At 43.4% G+C, this 21742-nt stretch overlaps 1 protein-coding gene across 1 annotated transcript; it reads right to left on the bottom strand.

Annotated features, from left to right (window-relative positions):
* Positions 1–4032: 4032 nt before the first annotated feature.
* Positions 4033–20645, bottom strand: MLYCD (malonyl-CoA decarboxylase). The gene is made up of 5 exons (XM_039721352.1): positions 20123–20645; positions 14213–14325; positions 12863–13019; positions 12234–12383; positions 4033–5344 (listed from the first exon to the last, which is right to left on the bottom strand). The coding sequence occupies exons 1-5, from the start codon at positions 20603–20605 to the stop codon at positions 4811–4813; spliced, it is 1437 nt and encodes a 478-aa protein (XP_039577286.1). The 5' UTR covers positions 20606–20645; the 3' UTR covers positions 4033–4810.
* Between the last annotated feature and the right edge of the window lie 1097 nt (positions 20646–21742).

The following is a 21742-nucleotide window of genomic DNA, read 5'->3' as shown; positions in this document are numbered from 1 at the left end:
CACAATCTGAAGTTTGAGTAGGACTCAAAAGATGATTATTCAAAAATCCAATTAAAAGTTTATCCTTTGCCTAAAGGCATCCTCTTAACTCCAACATAACTCGTTAGGAGAACTTTAGTTGCAGTAAAAATATGAAATTTCAAGGCCATCTCATCAGGAGAACATTCTCTGAAAAAAACCCACAACAACATTTATTTTAAAAATTTAAGCAAACACGATTTAAATATTTAAATTGCATTTTAAATACCGTTCTGGAACATGAAGTCTATCGAAGTATATTCTGAGATACAGACTGTAATAATGTAATGATTTTTTCCCTATTTAAAGTTCTGGCATAATTTCCTTTTCTTTTGTAATTAGGCAGAAACAACATGTGTCATTTTAATTCTCAATCTTTCTCTTTCTCCACCACTCCCCTCAACAGTCCCAAATTCTGAGTCTGGCTGAGATTCAGTAAATAATTCCAATCCAATCCCCAGTAGCTGGGTTAATGAATTGTCTCGTTTCAAAGTCACATTTAGCTCAGAGTTTTGCAAATCTGCTTCAGTGACTGAGTTACTTTAATTTTCCTTCATGCTTTTCATTCTTTAAAAAGAAAAAAAGGCCTATTAGCTAAAACACTTTAGTAAAAATTACTTTTTTCTTGCCATTTCTTAAAAATGGGAACAGAATATCTTTTATTTCCTCACCATCTGACCAGGTCTGTTTAATTGATCTCTTTCAGCTACAGCTGCTGCCTTCCAGAGATTATCTTCGTTAATTCTGCCCACAATTAAGAGATGATAAAGAGGAAGAGATGGATATTGATTAGTATTACACATAATATAAAAATGCCATACAACCTTCTGGTTTGCAATGCTGAGCTGCTGCAGTGAGCTAATGCATCCTGCAGGCAATTATGGCATCTCCAGGAAAAAAACCACAGAAATCTGCATTTGCACATAATCTTTACAGCCTTAGCAGCAGATTTTTTTTTTGTTGTTTGCTTTTTTGGTTTAAGAACTTATCTAGCATGTCAGGTTACATCTTGCTGTGCCTCAGCATTTTCCAGCCCTGCTACAGATTTATGAGTATACATTCATTTATTAGATATAAGTGGTAAAAAGTGATTTGGGGTTTTTTTGTTTTGGGTTTTTTTTTTTTTCTGAACAGTTTTGGGTATCCAGTAAAACCCAAAACTCAAGACTGACTACAAAAGACCTTGAATATAACCCACCTATGCTATGTTAATTCCCTGGCTGTAAGCATTTAGCTTGGAAGGGACACACCAAGGCAATCCAGCTTTCCCCATAACCTGTGGTTGGTTCCTTGATGGAAGATTTGTGTGGAAAAAATGTGGAAAACTGCCAATTACCTGCCAGAAAGTTGGGTAAGTGCAGGAACACACCCGGACAGGCTCATGACATCCCTTTAGGTCCATTTATCCTTTTTTCAGTTCACTGTACTCCACAGTGAACATTTATACAACACCCCAGTGCCTGACACCCTCACTTGAGAAAGATTTGGGTTCGAATTTCTTGAAAAAATTCAAATGCTTTTGGAAGCAGTAAAAATACCAGACAATAAATGTGATGGCTCATTCCTTATTTCCTAAAGAAAACAATGCTAAGTGTTTTAACTGCTCCTGGCATGTGAGCATAACCCTGATCCCTCCTTCCTAGAGGAGTTTCCTCACCAAGAAGCTGAAGAGTCACACTGCCCTTACCTTACTCTATCTTTACTACACCTTTGTACCCCTTTCCCCAAGGAGGAATTCCCACAGGGGGCACATTTGGTAGCTTGTGACAGTCAATAAGTAAAATAAACTGCAGAGACACACATGGAAAGTTCGTCTGCTTCAAGCACTTCCTTCTTTCAGCAGGACTGTGATGGCCCAGCACCTGTAAATGAAATGAAAACTGCACATCCCCCAGCCAAGCAGTGTCTGGGCTCTCACTGCTCACACAGGGCACAGCTCCCACTCAGCCCCACTCCTGGGACACAAAAACCAGCCTGAGTTGATCTTAAACAAGCCTAAGTGACAGAGCAACATGATTTCTATTGATTTGCTTCCAAAGGCAGGATGCAGCTGTGAACCTGAGATGCTTTTCCAGGCTGCCCCTTCCAGCACAGCAGCTCCCACTGCTCGCTGAGGAGAGGCACTGAAAGCAGCCTCCTCTTTTTCCTCTCCACCCTTCTGTGCTCCTCAGAAATGGCACTGCAGTGGCACTCCTGACAGGGACAGGAACTGGGTGTCTCTCTCCTTTCAGTGCTGTGAAGATTCCCTGTGACAGAGCACACTCCTCTCCGGGGACAGTTATTGTCCTGGTAAGTAGCACAGATGGTGAATATTTAATTTTTTCTCCTCAGCATCTTTCATGCTAAAATCTCTCTTTAGTAGCAAGCTGGAAAATCCAACAGAAAGACAAAAATCAATGGCCAGTGAAAGAAAACTAATAGCACTTAACAGCTGATGGCTTTTATGGGCAGCCTGTCCCACCTCCATCTCCAAAGGATCCTTTTGCACTGATGCTGGCGCTGTGATTCTGACACAGAGCTCCCTGCAGGAGCTCTGGCCTCACACTGCTAACCCATCAATGTAACAGATGATGTGACCTCAGAAAGCACAACACAACCAACAACCACAACCACCACAACTGCTGAAAAGGAAACAGCTCTGCAGGTGCTGCGCTTCTGATGGAGACCAGATGTCACCTAACAAATGTACCCGTCCACAAGAGCTCCAGGAAGAAGCTGCTGCAGCTTTGCAATGTCCTCAGCCCCACACCACAACTGCTGGGAACAGCAGCAGACTGAACTGGCTGCTGGTGCAGGGGGAGTGGTTCATCCAGCACCCAGAGAAGGTGGCAGCTGCACCAGGGGACAGGGACAGAGCTGACTGGGACATGGCCTGGTTGTGACCACACGGGTCAGCAGCTGGGAAAACAGTCCTGCAGTGGGGAAAACAGTCCTGCAGTGGGGAAAACAGTCCTGCAGCGGGGATGCCAGCCTGGTCAGGGAGACAGAAACAGCAATTGTTTCTCACAGCAGCTTGTGAGGGTTTTAGGGAGTTGTAGGAATGTGGTAACTTGCTCCTATAAACAATCTACAGGTAGCGTTTTTCCACTTTTTCATGTTCTTCTCAAGGACAGTGTGTGAAAAAGATGTTTTTTATTAACTAGCCAATCAAGTAGAATATATCGCATCAGTCTATATAAACCAAAGAATCCTTTGTAATAAAAGCTGTTCTTCTCCTCTTGCAATTGAGTCTCTCATCTGTTCTTGTGTCATTCTTAGCTCGAGGGTGACGCTGCAGCCACAGGGTACAGGTGGGAATTTGTTTGCCGTGCCCAAATTCCAGCATCCATCCTCCTGACTTGAAGGTCGGTAGAAATAAAAATAGAGAGAAGCCCTCTTCCCCTGAACTGTGTGAGATGTAGGCAGGCAGGTCTGGGAAATAACTGAAGTGTTAACCAAGCATTAGCAGCTTTGCTTTCCCTCCCTCATATGCTACTATCATTTCATGTCACTGAACCAATTCTCATACAATTGTCTGAGGCTCCAAGTGGAAAAAACTCATTATCCTTCGAGTCCAGCTGTTAAGAATATGGGATTATGTTGTATTTCCATCTGCAATACAGCAGAAGCATTAGCTCTTTTTGAACTATGGCCAGGAGGATGCAGATTTAATTGCCCTCATAGCTCCTCCTGCTTCAAAATAAAACCATATTTCAAAATCATTGCATTTTCAGAACTCTTTCACTTGAAGTAAGTGATCTGGTTCCCTCAAACCTGAAGAGTTTAACAAAGAGAGGGCTCTCTTGCTCTATTCCTGCCAGCCAAGAATGGTTTGCCTATGTTTATACAAGCAGCTAAATTTTGAAACCTGAATTCTAAGGCAGTTGAGAAAGATTAGAAAGTACAAGAGAATGGAGCCAAGCCCTGTTCACTGTTAAAATTAGGAGTGTCCTGAGTGTTCACTGTGTGGTGAAACTGTTGTGAAGGAGGATCACTAAGTGAAGGAGGGAGATGCTGAAATCCACAAACCATGACTTATTGAGAAAGTTTGTTTTATTGGTTTATAAATCACACCTATCTCGTTATTAAAAGAGCTCTTTATCAACTTAAAACATTACCAGAGCCAACAAATAATATACATATTTAGAAACTCCTCACGTGATTCCCGATAACAGTCTAGCTTGTTCTCTCCTATCTGAACACTTCCTTATTGCTCATTAAATTTTAGCAGCCAAAACATGCAAATCTAACATAACATACCTGCTGTACTGAGATCCTGATTTTTCAACATTAGTGCAAGGCTTTTCCACGTTCCAGCGAAGCAAAGATTCAGTGAGTTTTAGATTTAAACAGGAAAATACCAGGACGTTTTACATGAGATTTTTCGGAGGGTGCAAAAGACAGATATTATAGAAATAAAACTGTAGATTGCTGTTTTGATAATATATTTGACCCAAAATTTACCTTTATTCCAGGTACTTTGGTTCTGAACAATCTATAGCAGCATTTTGACAGAAAAGTGCAGCTCCTTTCAAAAACAGCTTATACAATTTATTACCAACAGAATAATGTCAGTTCAGGTATTTATTTTTTTTATTTACCCCTGGGCTGTACCTGATGAAGAGGATTTTACTCTCCATTAACACACAACTCCAAGCAGGTGGAGTACACAGCCTTGTGAGGCAGACCTGATAACCCAGGTAACCCTGAGCACATTGCCCCACAAGGTACATTCTGAGTGAAGCAAGACACTGCAGGTGAGCCCAGCTCCTCACAGCGAGCAGCACCCGCTGTGGGTGCTGAGGGTGTCCCCCTAGAGCTTGCTGTTCTGCTGGAACTGGGCCACCAAGGCCAGCACCTGCTCGGAGGCTCTGACCTGCTTGGAGGCCAGGTACAGGGCACTGTTGGAGGCTGTCTCCTCCAGGAAATACCTGTAGTTGACCATCATGCCACAGGAGGCCCCGATGCCCCGCGGGCTGGTGTCCCCCATCCAGTTGATCCTCCAGAGCACCGAGCCGTTCTGCAGGTGGAAATTGGCCACGGGGTTGAGGGCATAGCCCCGGTGCTTCTCCCCGTACAGGTACCAGGCACAGAGCCTCATCAGGGGGGAATGCAGCACCTCAGTCAGCTTCTCTGACCTCACCCACTCGTTGGTGTTCAAGAGTTTTTTTAGGGTGTTGCTGGTGGGGTCTCCTGTGAGCTCAGAGATTTCCTGCCATTCAGATTCTGTGAAAAGTTCATTCCTTCCCTGGTCTTTTGTCTGGGAGGAGAGGAGACCAACGAGCCATTTGGTGAATCCTGGGATAGGTGAAAGTGTGGAGAAAGTTTCTATCTGAGGAAGTTCTTTCTGCAGGCAAAAGGAGAGAAAAAATAAATAATGAGTTGGGTCATGACTAGCACAGGGAAGTTTGAGTCAAGGGGCAGCTGTTGGCCTTTGGTTTTTGGCAAGTGAAAACCAGGGAATCTGAGAAGCAACTGATACACATGGACACAAAAAAATGGCAAAAAATCCCCAAAATCCCCCTGGCAGTAACAGGTTAGTGATGAGAAGGCACTGGGAGCACGCAGAAAAATTTAACACTGACTGAATCCATTCCTCACACACCATCTCTATAAAAGCACTTCTGCAGTACTTAACACCACTGGGTTCTGCTGTTATCCTTTTACAGGCAGAAATAAACATAAAATCACAGGCCATAAAGAAGTGATTCTGAGGAGAGTATTTTTTTAATAGACATGCAAGTTTGGAAAACCATTTAAATACTATTTATTTTTCATCTATAACTTTTTTATATATCAAGGGCAGTTTATTATTTTAGTCTATTGTAAAATCAAGAGATACTATTTTTAGATTTTTATGGAAAGAAGTATTTCCTGAAGTTTTGAATGAAATTCTTTATAAAGGCCAGCTACCTTTAATGATACTCCCTAAACCAGCAAGAAATACAAAGTGTGTGAATATTTCTTTTATTGCAAATATAACACTTGTTTTAACCACATAAAACTTCTTCTCTACTCCTACTAATTACTGATTAAACCTTGTTAACTATAAAATCATGTAAAACAAAACATACATAAGGAAAATGGTGTTAGCTTTGGGGCTCACCAGTGAAGAATAAAGTCACTGTCACTTGGAATGAACACGAAATGCATCAGGCAACCCTCCTGGAGGAGTGAGGAGCCCAGGAACAGAAGGAAAACAGAGCTGAACTGAAACCACCCCAGCGTTGGTTTAATTACTGTTCCAACAGAAGAAATGGTAAGAACCAAGACATTCATCAACATTACAGAAGCATCTTAATGTCAGCAGAAAATTGTCTTTAAATGACTACAAATGGCGCTTTTCCTACCTCGAGGATTACCGAGGTAACCATTAAAAAGCCATCAGGGCTCAGCTGGCGCTGCCAGGTTGTGAGAGCTGCAGCTCCTGGCTGCTGCTGAGCTGCACAGCTGCCACCTGCAGCCTGCTCCGGGAGGCTGCAGCCATCTCTGGATTCTCACAACCTCCTCCCTTCCCACTGCAGCTTCCCAAACACGGCCCTGCTGTCCTGTGCCTTCCAGCAGTGTGACACACAGCCAGCCCTGCGGCTTGGTGGCACGGCTGGGTCACCTGCCCTGAGATGAAGCTCTTTGTTATTTAGACATGTCAGCCTCAGAATTCTTCTGGGACCAGGCAGGAAAAGAAGAGCAGATCAAGTTACATCTTCTCAAAGAAGCACCTCAGTTCATCTCAGAGAACAGATAAAGAAAACCAAGCAAATTATTTCCTAAAAACACTCATTTCTATATCTTATTGAACAAAACAGCATTTTTGTCATCAGAGCTCCCAGGAGATCCTGCCTGGGTCATGCTCACAACTGCTACAACTGCCACACTCAGATTGTGAAATTCTAGAAAAGAAATAGAAGCTTTTTTCTGGTTTCCACTAAAAGACATGATGCTATTTTATTTTTAAGAGTAATTCCAAAGCTGATGTCCTTAACACCATCTGTGCAATCCAACCATCAGGTTTCCTTGCACGTGAATTTCATAAAATTAAAAAGTTCCTTTACAGCCATCTCTTACACTTCTGTTTTGCTCCTGAACAAGCTGACAGGGTTCTCACTCAGGAGCTTCCACAGGGTACCAATCCCAATTCCAATCCCACCTCCCAGCCTGCAGAGCCCAAGGGCACCTGTGCACCACCCACCGTGACAAAAGGGACAATGAATTATTTCCTCCCCTCTCCTGTGGTAATAACAACCTCTGCAAAGTCCCTAATGAAACAATTGACAGGGATTCCTGGGGACAGTGACTGCTCCTTGTTCATCACCCCTTTCAGGAGTGACCTGCTCACCAAGACAGCCCCAAACACCTCACAGGTTAGTAGCTCCTACTCTATTAAAAACACCAAATGGCAAATTGTGGGTTTTTTACTTCTCAGGACAGATAAGACATGGGGAAGTGACCCCATTTTGAAGTGACAGTACCAACTACTACATATCTGATAAAAGCTTTATTCAGAAGCTTATCTGAGGCACCCATTTCTAATGGAAAAATAAATAAATGCACTGGAGTGGGCACATTTATGTTTTGCTAAATTGATGTGCTGGTTTCTAGGGCTATTGGTGGAAATCCATTAATGTTTACTTTCCTGTCAGAAACCCACACACCATTAAGAAACAGCTGCTAGTTTTGGTTCGGGGTAGATTTCTGTGTTTGATCGTTGTTTTTTGCTGTTGTTTTCTTTTTCCTTTCCTTGCAGAAGAGGACAGATTTCTCCCATTATCCCTATCTCATCTGAAACTGTCTTGCACTCTGAAAGCTGCAGTCCAAGGTCACATTTTTCATCAATGAAATCAAAGCCTGTTTTGGAAATTATGATCTCCCCAGGTCACCTAGATCAAATTAAGGTAGCAATTATCAACAGCCCAAGCAGAAAGCTAAAATCTGCCACCAATTGTTGAGCATTCTATTGAGTCACACAGCAGCTATCAGTTTTCTCCCTCAAATGCCACAGGCTATAAAATCCTAAGCAGTTTTCTCAAAGGCTTCAGCACAGTTATCTGTGTCTGTCATCTGCTGACTGAATTGCCATGATGTACCTTCTGCAGAGCCACAGACTGCTTAGAGTGGCTATAAACACATTGGGAATTAAATGTCTGGCTAATGAGAAATCCATCCACCTCCTCGTTCACCAGCACCTATCAGCTTGCTAGAAATGATCTGCCTGTACTCAATTTGGGGTTTGTTTGCTTTTTTGTAGTTGTCTGAAATAGTTTCAAAATCCAATTCATTTCTGGGAACAACACAAGCTTCAATTTCAGAAATACAAGAGATCATTTTTTGTTGCCTGCTCCCTGCTTTATATACATTAATATAAACAAGAGACTGCACAGAATGCCTACACAGCCTATTCCCAGATTTGTGCAGGGAGAACTGGGATCAAAGTGGTATCAGTGGCCTAATGAATTCATCCCAAAATAATCCCAACAGGATATGCTCAGAAACAACAGAAGCCTGTACACAAACCCCTTCTATATTATCTGTGCAGCAAACTTTTGTCAAGAAACTGCCAAAACCAGAATAATCTGCTCCTGAGAGCAGCACAGCTTCTCCCAGGATGCCCCTTGTAGGTGACACCAGGCCCAATTCTGATCTCCAGAATATCCCCCCTTTACCCCACTATACAGAACAATTCCTGGGGCAAATGCCAAACCTTCATGTCCAGGTAAACGTTAAGGATTCCAATTGCAAACTGTGCACAGAGGGGAAACTGAGGACCCCACTGTGTGCCTCAACTTCATCCATCCTCCACCTGCTTAAATTAGTGAGACTCAAAAGCAGCAGCCATCAATTTGTACTCAGTGCCTCAAACTAACAGTGCTCAGACCTGGGACGTGAAATCCCCACCAGTTTTCCCAATAATCCTAGGAAAAACCCATTTTTAAGGAATGCTTTCAGGAGGGAATCAGTGCTTGGCATCCTTTGAAGGTGGCAAGTGCTGCCCCACACATGCTCATGTTTAGCAGTGTCCAGTTCAGGCAAATGAGCCAAGAAGATTTCTAAAAAAATTAAATTCTATTTTAATTGTGCATTAATGAGACATTAAGGAGCATGGTATTAACTAGATTTACAGCCATCATTTTCTAGTTTAGATCAAGGTTTCAGTACAGTTTTTTGAAATCCTGACAGATGAAGGCTTTGATGCAGAGGGGTTCTCAGCACACCCTAACTTTGTACATGTCTTTTCCTGACCTAATATACATTCATGACAGGTCCAATTTGGAGTTTTCCTCATGAAGAATGACAGCTGGGATTTCAGTCTGGAGGTTACAGTGGCACTTACAAGTAGAAGTGTCAGAGCAGGTTACACTAAGGTAGAAGTCAGGTAAAAGATTTTTACTGGAGGATAAAAGAAGTTTTAAGAACTTGCAGCACCTTGGGACAACACAACTCAAACAGAATTCTGCAGACCAAACAGACACCCACAAAAGTTAACTCAAATGGCAAGTTATAAAAGTGTCTCAATCATCAATTTAAATAAAATGAAAAACAAAATCTTCAACCCTTTCAAATGGTCTCATTTCCCAATGCATTTTATTACCAGTTAAATTAAAGAGAGTCTCAAACTTCTGTAACCTAGAACACTTGGTGATTTAGCAGCACTTGAAAAAAAGGTTTGTTTATTGCAAAGGCATGCAAAGGTGATATAAAAAACCCTCTTCCTATCAGAGACCTCAGCCATCTATTTTTTCAAAGGCTGCTGGACACTGGCTTAATGAGATGTAATTTTTGACCCAGGAGTTTTTTGCTGAGGCTGGATTGTTTCAGCTGCTGTCACCAAGTCCACTCAGCACTCCTGCACACCATTTGTCCCTCCTGAAGTGACTGTAATTCTGCTCCCAAGAATTATGTCCAGCCTGAATAGAGACAACCTTGGCAAGCCCTTTGCTGCACCTGAGCAGAGAGAAAGGGAGCACATGTGTGCAATTAATCCACAGAAAAAGGACTTCCAGAATTTTGGGAGCCAGGCAAAACAGGCTGCCAAGAGTATTTACTCATTGCATGCCCTGCCTTTGGCCTGAACAACCCTGACTTTGTGGAAATTCCACAGTGGAAGTATTTTGAAGCTGAAATGCAGAGGGTCTCTCTCCTCTGAGGGGTGAGGTCCCCTGAGATGGGAGACACAAGGTTTGCAGCGGAAGCTGAACGAGGAGTCCTTGTAGAAGAGCATTAAACCATTGTGGGAAGAACAGAAAAATGATTTAAATTCACTTCACAGATGCAAAATGTGCAGTGGGAGATGGTTCTTGGACCACTCAAGACAAACTCAAGGACAACATTTTGGAATGAAGGTGGAGAAAGCATGGAGGAGTGTGAAGAACAGGAGAAAGAAAAACGTGAACATCAAACAGTGAAGAAAAAACTATTGGAGAGCCACATCCCCAATGGATAAATATTCCTGGGTTATTCTTTCTATCTTCTTCAGCCCTAGGGTGGTTCCCTTCCAAACAGGAATGGTGTAGGGCAATGCAGAGGTTGTTGTACCTTTAATCTGTGCACACAGACCTCACACAAACACCTCAGTCCACGTCCCATTTCTCACACAACAATGTCCTACCAGCAGGTTTTTCACAACACCTTTCAGCAGTGTGGGAAATTTGAGTAGGGAGGAAGATCTCCACCTTTGGCATTGCATGGAAAGCACTCAAGTTTTCAATATTAAGAAGTTGTTAAAGATTGAGGGATTAATTTTAGTAATCTTTAAAATGTATTTAAAGGCATCTCAGCATAGGGTTTCCTTTGATAAACACTGAAGAGGGGCTGGGTTTCAAACACTGAAATACAAAAACTTTGGCTTAAGTAGAAATAAAAAACACACTCTTCTGTTGAACACACTGAATTTTAAAACCTGCATTAGGTTATCTAAGCCTGATGTGCCTGTTTGCCTTTGTAACTCACAACTCTGCTGGTGTTGCAAGCAATTAGTGATGGACAGATACAATGTCAATAGGGTTATTTTATGAGAGCAACTCAATTATCCAGAAATTATTTTTCAGATGTGAAAGCAGATAACTGCATGAATTTATTCCAATTTCCCCTCAGTCAAGATCAGACAGATGGCATGGCCTAATTATACCTGGACTACTGCACTTTCAACAATTAATCTAAAAAACCTTTCCAAAAGCAAGAAGCAACAAAATTCAGCCAAAATATCCATTGAAAATAAAAAAAATAAAAGAAAACCCAACCAAAACTACTTCAGGGCAGCCAGCTATGATTCAGCAATGAAATAATCTATCACTTTCTGGCAGTAGAAGTTTAGAGCATCCAATTTAAAGATATTTTTGTAAGTAGAACAGAAGTTCTAAATCACAGACAGTTTACATCATGACTAATCCAGATGTGAAACAATGAATATAAACACAAGTAGTGATCATTACTTTTAAGTGGTAGATTTGTCAGCAATTTAAGTAGTAAAGACTATTAAATAAAATAGTGTGCTCAGTGCAGGAACGTGACTGGCTCTCTCACACCACTCTGTACATGGATTTTCATTCCTTTCTCCAGTTGCTTGGAAGAAGGTTCTCCAAGTACTAAAGCTATTAACAATAATCCCTTAGCCTGCAATGATATTATCTAAATTCACAGAACTGGCTGGCAGAGAGTGAAAGATTCTTTAGACTTTTAAGACATTTTCTGTACTATATTGCAAGACAGATCTGGGCAAAGAAATCTCTCTCCTATTTATTTTTCTCAATAGATGTATTCAGGGCACACATGCACACTGCATAAATAACCAGTGGCAATTCAGTATAACAAACAAAGCAATTAACTAATTAATGAACAGGAAGTATTTCTGTTCCTGAAGCAGCTGTAAGATTTTGGAAAAGGCACAGTCAGGTACTTTGAAGAGAGAATATCTTGATCAGGCTCTTATCACTCAACTGAGAGGCAACTGAATTGTATCAGAGCAGAACCTGAATTGAATCAGAGCAAACACAGCTCTGTCAAAGCCATCTCCAACAGAAATGTTCTTACCTTACTCTAGGCAACCACACAAGGAATTCACACTGACCATGCCAGCTGTGGAACAGAATCCACATCTGGCAGACATCAGCCAAGAGCAGGAAATGCTCTTCCAGCTCTCCACATCTCCAAAAGCTGCCAGGGAGGAAGTTCCAAGGGAAGGGGAAGCTCTGAGAACTAAACCAAGCTAGGCAAACAGACCCTGAGCCCCCCTGCACACCCACCTGCAGCTCCTTGACAACTCTTTTGATGAGGTGAGTCCCAAGTTCCACCCCCTGCAGGCCCTGCTGGGTCAAACTGATGGAGTAGAAAATGGCTGTTGTGATTTTGTCTGTATCTTCTGTCTCTAAAGGTGGCACTTCTTTCACTATGGTCTGGGAAAAGAAGGATTAAAAATAAAAAATGTTAATAATAGTTATCATCAGAATTATGGGGAGGTTTTTAACTTTTAAATGCATTAACACTTTTCCCCACTGTTTTATTAATTAACAATAAAAATCTGATAAAAAAGTAGGAACAGCTTCTTATTCATTAGTAAGTGAAGAGAAAAACTGTAACATAGTTTAAAGTTTTCAGAAGTAATTGCAACCACTTTGAAATTTTGGTCTCATTTTCTCTATATATTTCTTATCTTTTCTTATTCTTCTTGCTCTTGAGCAAACCCTCAAAATTTCATTTCCATAATACACAAGACAGACAAAATATCCCTGTAATTTTTACGAGCTAATTCTCTCATCTCTAAAAAGATGAAACAAAAGCAAACACTGCCAAATTATAGGGAACTGTGGATTTTTAAATAAGCACACTGCAATTTGAGCACTTTGCTGTGACCTAAATGCCTCAGTGGCTGTACCTGGATGTTGCTGGAGATGTCACTGGTCAGTGCCACGTGCAGGACAATCAGTGGCTCTCCTGGGATGGCACAGTGAGAGAAGAAGTAGCACCTTCTGTAGGCCCCAACTCGACGCTTCATATCAACCCAGTTTCTGACAGGGTGCACAGCTTCAGAACTCAAGGAGAGAATTTAAAAAGAAAATTACTATTATCATTAATTTATTATCATTATTATCATTGTTATTAAAATTGTTATTGTCATTATTCCTTAAAATAGAGGTCAGCTGCCCTACAAGCCCAGTGCTCTTCCCGCTGATGTCAGTGACAAAAACTTTCCAATCAAAAAACAAGAATCAGGCTGTGAATAATGTAAAATTGTCAGCAAGCTGTGCCAAAGTGGATTGTAAAGGAATATTGCACACCCACTCACTGGTGTGTTTGCCAAATTATCTCAAATATTAATTAAATATTACTAATGATTTTTATTTGGAATATTCACCTTGTATGAGTTCTCTTTGTCTCATCAACACTTAAGTAATGTACTTTCAGAACATCCTAGAGATTATTTTTCTTCAAGATTTTATACAGTAAGGCAGCCCATAATGTTAAAACTTCACAATAATGTTAAAATTTCACAACTTTGACTATTTGGCATAAATCCAGAAATCAATGCTGTCAATGATTTTTATTTGGAATATTCACCTTGTATGAGTTCTCTTTGTCTCATCAACACTTAAGTAATGTACTTTCAGAACATCCTAGAGATTATTTTTCTTCAAGATTTTATACAGTAAGGCAGCCCACCACATAATGTAGTAACTTCACAACTTTGACTGTTTGGCATAAATCCAGAAATCAATGCTGTAGGTTCAGAAATCAGTGTTACAGATTCAGAAATCAATGCTGTAGGTTCAGAAATCAATGTTACAGATTCAGAAATCAATGCTGTAGGTTCAGAAATCAATGTTACAGATTCAGAAATCAATGCTGTAGGTTCAGAAATCAAAGTTGTAGAGCACTCTGCATAAAAACCAAGGTGCTCTCTTCACATGTATTTTACAGGTGATCCTGTGCACCTCACCAGCTCCAGCCAAAACCACTGCAGCACCTCTGGGAATGTGGGAAGAGTAACTGAGAAAGTTGGAAGGAAAGACAACACTCTACCAGTGCAGTGTGGGAGCTACAGGATCAAATTATGGCACAAAGGATCCCTTTACTCTTTACTTCAATCTGTTTTTAAATTGGGCTCTCAGCATGTTAATGCAAATATTTCATAATTATACTTTGCCTTCAGCTCAGAGAAGCAGAGTCTTGAAAACAGAAGTCCCAAACTCTCCATCAGGGACTCCTTGCAGCCTTTAGCACTTACTCACTGATTTTCTGGAGCACTTCACAAGGTGACTGCCACGTGACCCGCTCCAGGTTGAGGAATCCTGTGCAGAACCACTCTGAGAGCATGTTCTTGAGAACTCCATTCATTTCCTGTAACAGAACAAAGAAGGAATGAGCTGCTGAACAAGCAAGGCAGAACATGGAAATGTGAGTGAAGATAACCCTGATTGACTCCAACTACAACACTGGGAGCTTAAAGGAAACTTATGGATCTGTTTGAGGAGATGAACCACAAAATAGTCCAGGATTGAACCAGGAAAATCCTTGAAGGGATTGTCTGTAGTGCAAGCAGGGACAGGGAAGATCAGGAAAAACACTGTGGACAAAAAGCAGACAATGGGTAGAAGGTTTTGAGCAAATTTGACCATGGGCTGCAGTCTCACAGTGGCTCAGATTTCAGTACAGTGGAAATATGTTTCAATAGGATGCAGACAGAATTTTTCTTCTCTAAAAACATGAAAATATTTGAGCAAGAAAAATAAAACCCAGCAGCATAAGACAATAGAAGTGGAAAATCAAACCAGCTTTGGAACAGTATGAGATGAAACCCAACTGCAATGTCAAACCCTTTCATTGTAACAGTGATTCACTGTAATAGTGATTTTTATATTCCCTACCAATTCCCTGCTGCCTGTATTATTAAAGATTTCCTGTCTAAATTTATTTGAATTTAACAAGTATTCTTGAACTCAGCACAGCATGAATATCCCTAAAAGAGATCCCAGAGCTTGTTCTGCTTTTTTCCATTTGCCTTGTACACAAGACACAATGTGATACCAACTTACCAACAGCCTGATAGAAACCTGGGCTTACCTGAAACTAACTTAATAACCATTTACTTCAAAACAAAAACTCCTCATCTTCCATTCAAACTTTATTAAATGGCTACTGCTGCACATAGAAGAGATAAAAATTAAGCTCCAATGAACTTTAGCTTGCTACATTAAAGAAAAAGAACTGGAAAAATATATACATCTAATCAGAAAACCTAAAACATTTTCCCTAAGTTCAGATGTAGTCTCAGGACTGTCCTAAAAAGTAAAAATATTTCCTTTTGTAACCTAATCAAGATGAAAGTTGTAGAGCCACTTGCCAAAAGACAAACATCGAAGCTGGGTTCTGCTGGCCAAAGTAACTGCTGCAAGTTTTCCAAGACTGAATAAAAGGACAGGTTTATTCCTTAACATACTGGAAAAAAGATTTTCAAACCCAGAAGAAACAGCCATTCATCTGCATAGAACAATTCTGTTCTCCATGATAACTTATTTTCAATACCTTTTTTCTAAACAAATATATGCTACTTCGTTTGTTTATTCTGACTTAAGGTACCTCCCTTGTGAATCCTTCTTTCTGCACAGCTCTGAAGTTTTTTGACAATAACCATAAATCACTCTGGTCAAATACCCCACGGTGTAGTGGAAGTCTCCAGGCACTCCAGGATTGTTTGGTTTGTTTTCTTTTGTAGGGCCACACTGTAAACCAGAAAAACAAGCTGGAGCTGTGAGATGTGGGGGCAAAGGAACAGATTCTTCAGGCTCTCTTGCCATGCACGTGCTTTTTGAGCAGCAGTTCAGCTGCAGTGCAGCAGGCAGAGGGAATGGATGGCAGCACTCCTGCTGGCAGCATTCCCACATTCTGCTCTGCATCTCCTGCAGTCACGAGCTCAGGAGGAGCTCAGGACATGCATGGAGAATGGGACAGTGGCAAGCACCAGAGCCATGAGTTCTGCTCCTCTGCAGGTTTAGCAAGGGACACCAGTGGCTGTTTTCATTAACTCCAGGCTGCAGCTGGACAAAAGCAATGCAGCTGTAAGCAAAGAAGCACATGTGCTTTCAGAAATGATTTGGGGAGAAACAAACATTGTTTGTGGGGAATTACAAGTCAAACAACCTGTCAGCTGTGAATAATAAAGTTTTATAAAACAGGGCACTGTGCAGGAGCTTGAATGGCTCCAGGTGGAAGGGACCTGCCACCATCACTGAGTCCAGCCCCAGCTGGGCCTGGAGAACAGGACACAGGGAGTGGCTCCGGACTGAAAGAGAGCAGGTTTAGATGGGACATTAGGAATAAACTGCTCCCTGAGAGGGTGGGGAGGCCCTGGCACAGGGAACGCCCCATTCCTGGGATGTCCCAAGGTTGGACAGGGCTTGGAGCACCCTGGGACAGTGGCAGGGCAGGGGTGGCACTGGATGGGCTTGAAGGGCCTTCTCAACCCAAACCCTTCCAGGATTCCACAATTCTGGGCTGACAGAACCTTTTAGTGCAGAAAGACATCAAAGCTTTCCCTATCCAAAACTGTGTTTAACTCAAGTCATCTAAACAAGATTCTTACTTATGTTTAATATCTCAATGTACAGGACATTTCCTAAAATGTCCTGTCCCAACAAGGCCAGGCTCAAATTTGGGTCTCTTATTTTACAGATTTAGTGGCAGCTTCTCTTATTTTGTAAATTTAGTGATATGTAAATTCTTATTTTCATTTCAGATGCCTTTTTAGTCATAAAAATTACATCTGCAACACTTCATTAAAAAGAAAAGCAAACACATTCATTATTCAGCATCCCAGTGTTAAATCTGAGCAATAAGACACACTCAGATTAGTATTTCAAATTACCAGCTATACTTCAATTTCTGCTAGCCAAGTTTAATAAATTGTGGTTATTTTTTTCTCGTTCCGTGTTCTTGCTACGAGACAGCAAATTACAGCCTTTTTAATCTTCACATCAAGTACCTATTTCTTGGGCAACAAATGGGAAAACTCTTACAAAAACCTCCAATTAATTATTTTTTATTAAGAAGAAATACTTCTCTGATGAGGAAACTATTTCATTTTCCCTCTCAAATTACCAAATAAAATACCCTTCACAAGAGTTGAGTTTTCCCATGATTTTGGAATGTTTCAAGTTTTCAACTTGATTTATTTAATTTGGGACTTGGAAATACTTGGCAGTATCAGAGCAGATCTGCAGGTGACTGTGCTGGGTGGCTTGATTTGGTTTGTTTCGGGTGGGGATTCAGGGATTTTTATTCTGTTGGGTTTTTATTTTTATTTTTCCCCCACCAATTACCTTCAGAATCTACACAGAGAATATCCCTGGTGAGATGCTGGAAGAATATTCCCACCAGCAAAACAGGATTCAGTAGTGACACCAATTAAAGGGGACTGGTTTCAGCTTTTTTATTGCTAATAGTAATTACTGCAGTGATAATGGCAGTGCTGAAAACTCTCCTGGCTCTCGTGGTTTTTATTACTGGACATCTTAAAATTAAAATAATTATTTCTTTCCCCCTCCCATTTCTGCTCATTTGGACAATGAGTAAATTGTGCTCAAGCACTTTCAAGTGACTTAATCACTTAAATATGATATTTCACTGCAATCTGTTGAACAAACACAACATAGAAATCATTCATCACCCAATATTGGAGCAGTCTGAGCTGCTTTTATGCTGATAATGCTGAGAAAATAGAAAAATATTTCATATTTACAACACAGCAATGGGCAATCCTGGTTTTAATAAGTCTTTCAAATTACAAAGTGAAAACTAAGGACTGACTAAGAAATATTTTAGACAGTTTGAGCAAAACCAAAATCCCAGGAGGCCACATAATGCATTCTGTAATTCTCCACCAGCATCACAGAGATCCGTTTAATTTTATTCCCACACTTCCTTGTCAGTGCAGACACAAATACACTGAGGTTATAAAACTCTTGTTGCACATTTGTCTTTATGTTAGAATTGAAATCAACTCTGCACTAATGAAATGGCTACACAGGACTTTTGATAGGCAAACACCAAACGCTTTTTATGGAGAAACTTTTAATAATGATGGTGTTTTGTTGGTTTTTTTTCCAGTAGATCAACACAAGAGCAAGATTACAAACACAGTCCAACCATTGCTTAATTGTGGAAGGAGGTTTATAGATAAATCAATTTGACAAAATTGCTCTCTTTTTCATTATCTTTTGTCAGCAAATTGAACTTTTCACTGACTTTTTCTAAATCCTATGGAAAGAAGAAGAATATTTTAAAAGCAATCGTTGAATGATTTTCTACCTGAGATCATAATGTTGTAAATTTTTCAGTAGAGTCATATTTCAAGGGCTGAAATAAGCAAAGTGAAGTAAGCAAGCAAAAAGTAACAAATCTCAAGAGGAAAACGCTGATGCAGGAAAAGTAAAATGTTGCAGGTGAGAGGGTTCTGAACAGCAAGAGGAAGAACTGCACCCACGAAACAGATTATTAGCAAATTTCACTCTGTGCATTGCAAGAGCTCATCAGAAATTCAACTGTTTATAAGGACAGTGGAAAATCAATGTCCTGTGGTGAAAAGAAGGAACAGAACACATGAAAAGAACATAAGAGAGAGAGGACAAAAATTGAAACAGCAACATGAAAAATGATCAAGCCCAGCTCTACTGCAAATTGACTTTTAAAACAATGTTTTGTGTGCCAGCACTTCCCAGTGCCACTGTATTTCTTCATAGCCGGGGCCACTTCCTTCCTGAGCGTCAGCACAGGCAGCTGCCACTGCTGCCATGGCCTGGGCAAGGCTCACTTGTGTCCCTCCAGAGAGCCTGGAATCATTTCTGTTGGCAAAGTCCATCGAGTCCAGCCTTGGAGCATCACCACCCTGCCACTAAGTGCCATAAGCAGTGGTTTGTGGAACATCTGCAGGGATGGGGACTGCACCACCTCTTTGGATCTGTTCCAATGTTTAATTACCCTTTATACAATAAATTCTTATTTATGTCCACCCTGAGCCTGCCCTGGCCCAGCCTGAGGCCATTCCCTCTCCTCCTGTCCCTCTTCCCTGGGAGAAGTCCAGGGAGAAGATCCCCAGCTGTCCCCTCCTGGCAGGAGTTGTGCAGAGCCACAGGGACCCCCCGAGCCTCCTTTTCTCCAGGCTGAGCCCCTTCCCAGCTCCCTCAACTGCTCTTCATCAGACCTGGCCTCCAGATCCTTCTCCTCTCCTGAACCCAGCCCAGCACTGCCATGTCCTTCTCTGAACCCACCCCAGCACTGCCATGTCCTCTGAACCCACCCCAGCACTGCCATGTCCTTCTCTGAACCCACCCAGCACTGCCATGTCCTCCTCTGAACCCACCCAGCACTGCCATGTCCCCTGAACCCACCCAGCACTGCCATGTCCTCTGAACCCACCCAGCACTGCAATGTCCTCTGAACCCATCCCAGCACTGCCATGTCCTCCTCTGAACCCAGCCCAGCACTGCCATGTCCCCTGAACCCACGCAGCACTGCCATGTCCCCTGAACCCACGCAGCACTGCCATGTCCCCTGAACCCACGCAGCACTGCCATGTCCCCTGAACCCACGCAGCACTGCCATGTCCCCTGAACCCACGCAGCACTGCCATGTCCCCTGAACCCACGCAGCACTGCCATGTCCCCTGAACCCACGCAGCACTGCCATGTCCCCTGAACCCACGCAGCACTGCCATGTCCCCTGAACCCACGCAGCACTGCCATGTCCCCTGAACCCACGCAGCACTGCCATGTCCCCTGAACCCACGCAGCACTGCCATGTCCCCTGAACCCACGCAGCACTGCCATGTCCCCTGAACCCACGCAGCACTGCCATGTCCCCTGAACCCACGCAGCACTGCCATGTCCCCTGAACCCACGCAGCACTGCCATGTCCCCTGAACCCACGCAGCACTGCCATGTCCCCTGAACCCACGCAGCACTGCCATGTCCCTTGAACCCAGCCCAGCACTGCCATGTCCCCCCTGCACTGAGGCACCACGAAGCCCCCAGCAGTGACCTGGCTTCCCGGGGCCGCCTCCCAGCCTAACGCGGCCCCACGAGCACGAAGCCCCAAACCGCATCCCCCAAACTCCCTCGGAGCCGGCCAGGCCAGCCCTCACCTTGACGTGCGGCCCATCCACCGCCTTGCTCGCCAGCCCCTCCACCAGGTCGGCCCGGAGCTCCACGAGGAAGCGCAGCCCGCCCTCCAGGCGGCCCAGCTGCTGGAAGAGCCCTCGGTACTGGGGGTTCAGGTAGTAGCGGAGCCGGTCCTCGGCCTGCAGCAGCGCCCCGGGCTCCCTGCCCTGCTCGCGGGCCTGCAGCACCTTGGCGGCGGCCTCGGCCACCCGCCCGTGCTCCACGCCGAAGTCGCGGGCCAGGAGGGTGAGGAGCTCGGCGCGGGGCGGCCCGGGCTGCAGCCCGCGGTAGAACTGCACGAACTCCGCGCCGCGCAGCTCGGCGGGCGGCGGCGCCTTCTCCTTGGTCTCGTAGGGCGGCAGCGGCGGCACGGAGCGGCGCAGCAGCTCCTCCATGCCCGGCGGAGCGCCCGACGAGAGGCGGCGCGGGCCGCGCGCGGCCCGGAGCAGCGGGCACAGCCGCCTCATCCCGCACACCGCCGCAGGCCGCGGCGCCGCCCGCCGCGCCGCTCCGCGCGCGCTGATTGGTCCAGACGGCGGAGTGACACCGCTCCCGGCCAATGGGGAGTGAGGAGAGCGTGGCGGGGCTGGGGGTGTGTGAGGGGTGTGTCGGCCGCCATGTTGAGTGTGGCGGTCAGAGGTCACGGGCTGTCCCCTCACGGCACCGCCCTGCCCTCACAGCTCACCGCGCTGCACTTTGGAACCGTAGAATTGTATCGACACAGTGCCAGGCTGCGCCAGGGGAGGGCCAGGTTGGACGTGAGCGGGGATTTCCTCACAGAAAGGGTGGTTGGCCTTTGGGCGGTGGAGTCACCTCCCTGCAGGTGGCACTTGGTGCCGCGCTGTGATGGAGAAGTTCGGTCTGAAGTTGAACTTGATGATCTCAGAGGGCCTCTCCAACCGAATTGATTCTGTGATTCTGTGAATCATCAGGATTGGAAGAGACCTTTGGGATCATCCAGTCCAAGTTACCCCTGAACCACAGCAAGGAATGCCAGATGTGGGCACAGAAACACCTCCAGGGGTGGTGACCCCGCACATCCTTGGGCAGCCTTGATAGTACAGGGATAAAATGTTTCTGTCTCTGTCAGATTCCCAGGGCAGTGTCTTTGGAGGCAGAGTAGGTAAGAGCTTCCACCAAAAATCATGATGATATTTCCATATGCAAATATAGATTTTTTTTTAATAGCACTTCTGCAGTTTCAAATAGGGATGCATTAGACAAGTACGGCTTTTTCTACTTGAAAACTAAAAATAAAACATTTTTAACCATGCTTCATAAAAAGAAGTGGACAGAGTTTATTTATTTTTTTAAGCTAGAAAATGAACTTTCCTTCTATATATTTAATAATGATCTTAAATCTGCTGTGCTTGTTCAATGTATGATTCTGTAATACACTTAATCACAATCTGATGCAGATTTGTTTGGCATAAGCCCTAAATCTGTGCTAAAATTAGTCTAGTTAGTCTTTTCCATTCCATGAAAGCCTCACAGACCAGCTCAGTTTCTGACTCAGAAATTTGAAGAAGCCTGAGATAGAGATGTTAGCACAGGGGAAGAGTGGTGATGAAAGATGAACGCTCCAGCCTGCCAGAAAATGGTCA

This window comes from Passer montanus, unplaced genomic scaffold (assembly GCF_014805655.1).
Source record: "Passer montanus isolate IOZ18808 unplaced genomic scaffold, ASM1480565v1 scaffold45, whole genome shotgun sequence".
NCBI lineage: Eukaryota > Metazoa > Chordata > Aves > Passeriformes > Passeridae > Passer > Passer montanus.
This window is presented reverse-complemented; position numbering and strand designations above follow the sequence as displayed.

Excerpts from the sequence above, each read along its gene's own strand:
- MLYCD (XM_039721352.1), bottom strand. The coding sequence starts at position 20,605 with ATGAGGCGGCTGTGCCCGCTGCTCCGGGCCGCGCGCGGCCCGCGCCGC. Across the intron at positions 14,326-20,122 it reads TGGATGGGCCGCACGTCAAG|GAAATGAATGGAGTTCTCAA; the intron begins GTGAGGGCTGGC and ends GTTCTGTTACAG. Across the intron at positions 12,384-12,862 it reads ACATCTCCAGCAACATCCAG|ACCATAGTGAAAGAAGTGCC; the intron begins GTACAGCCACTG and ends TTCTTTTCCCAG.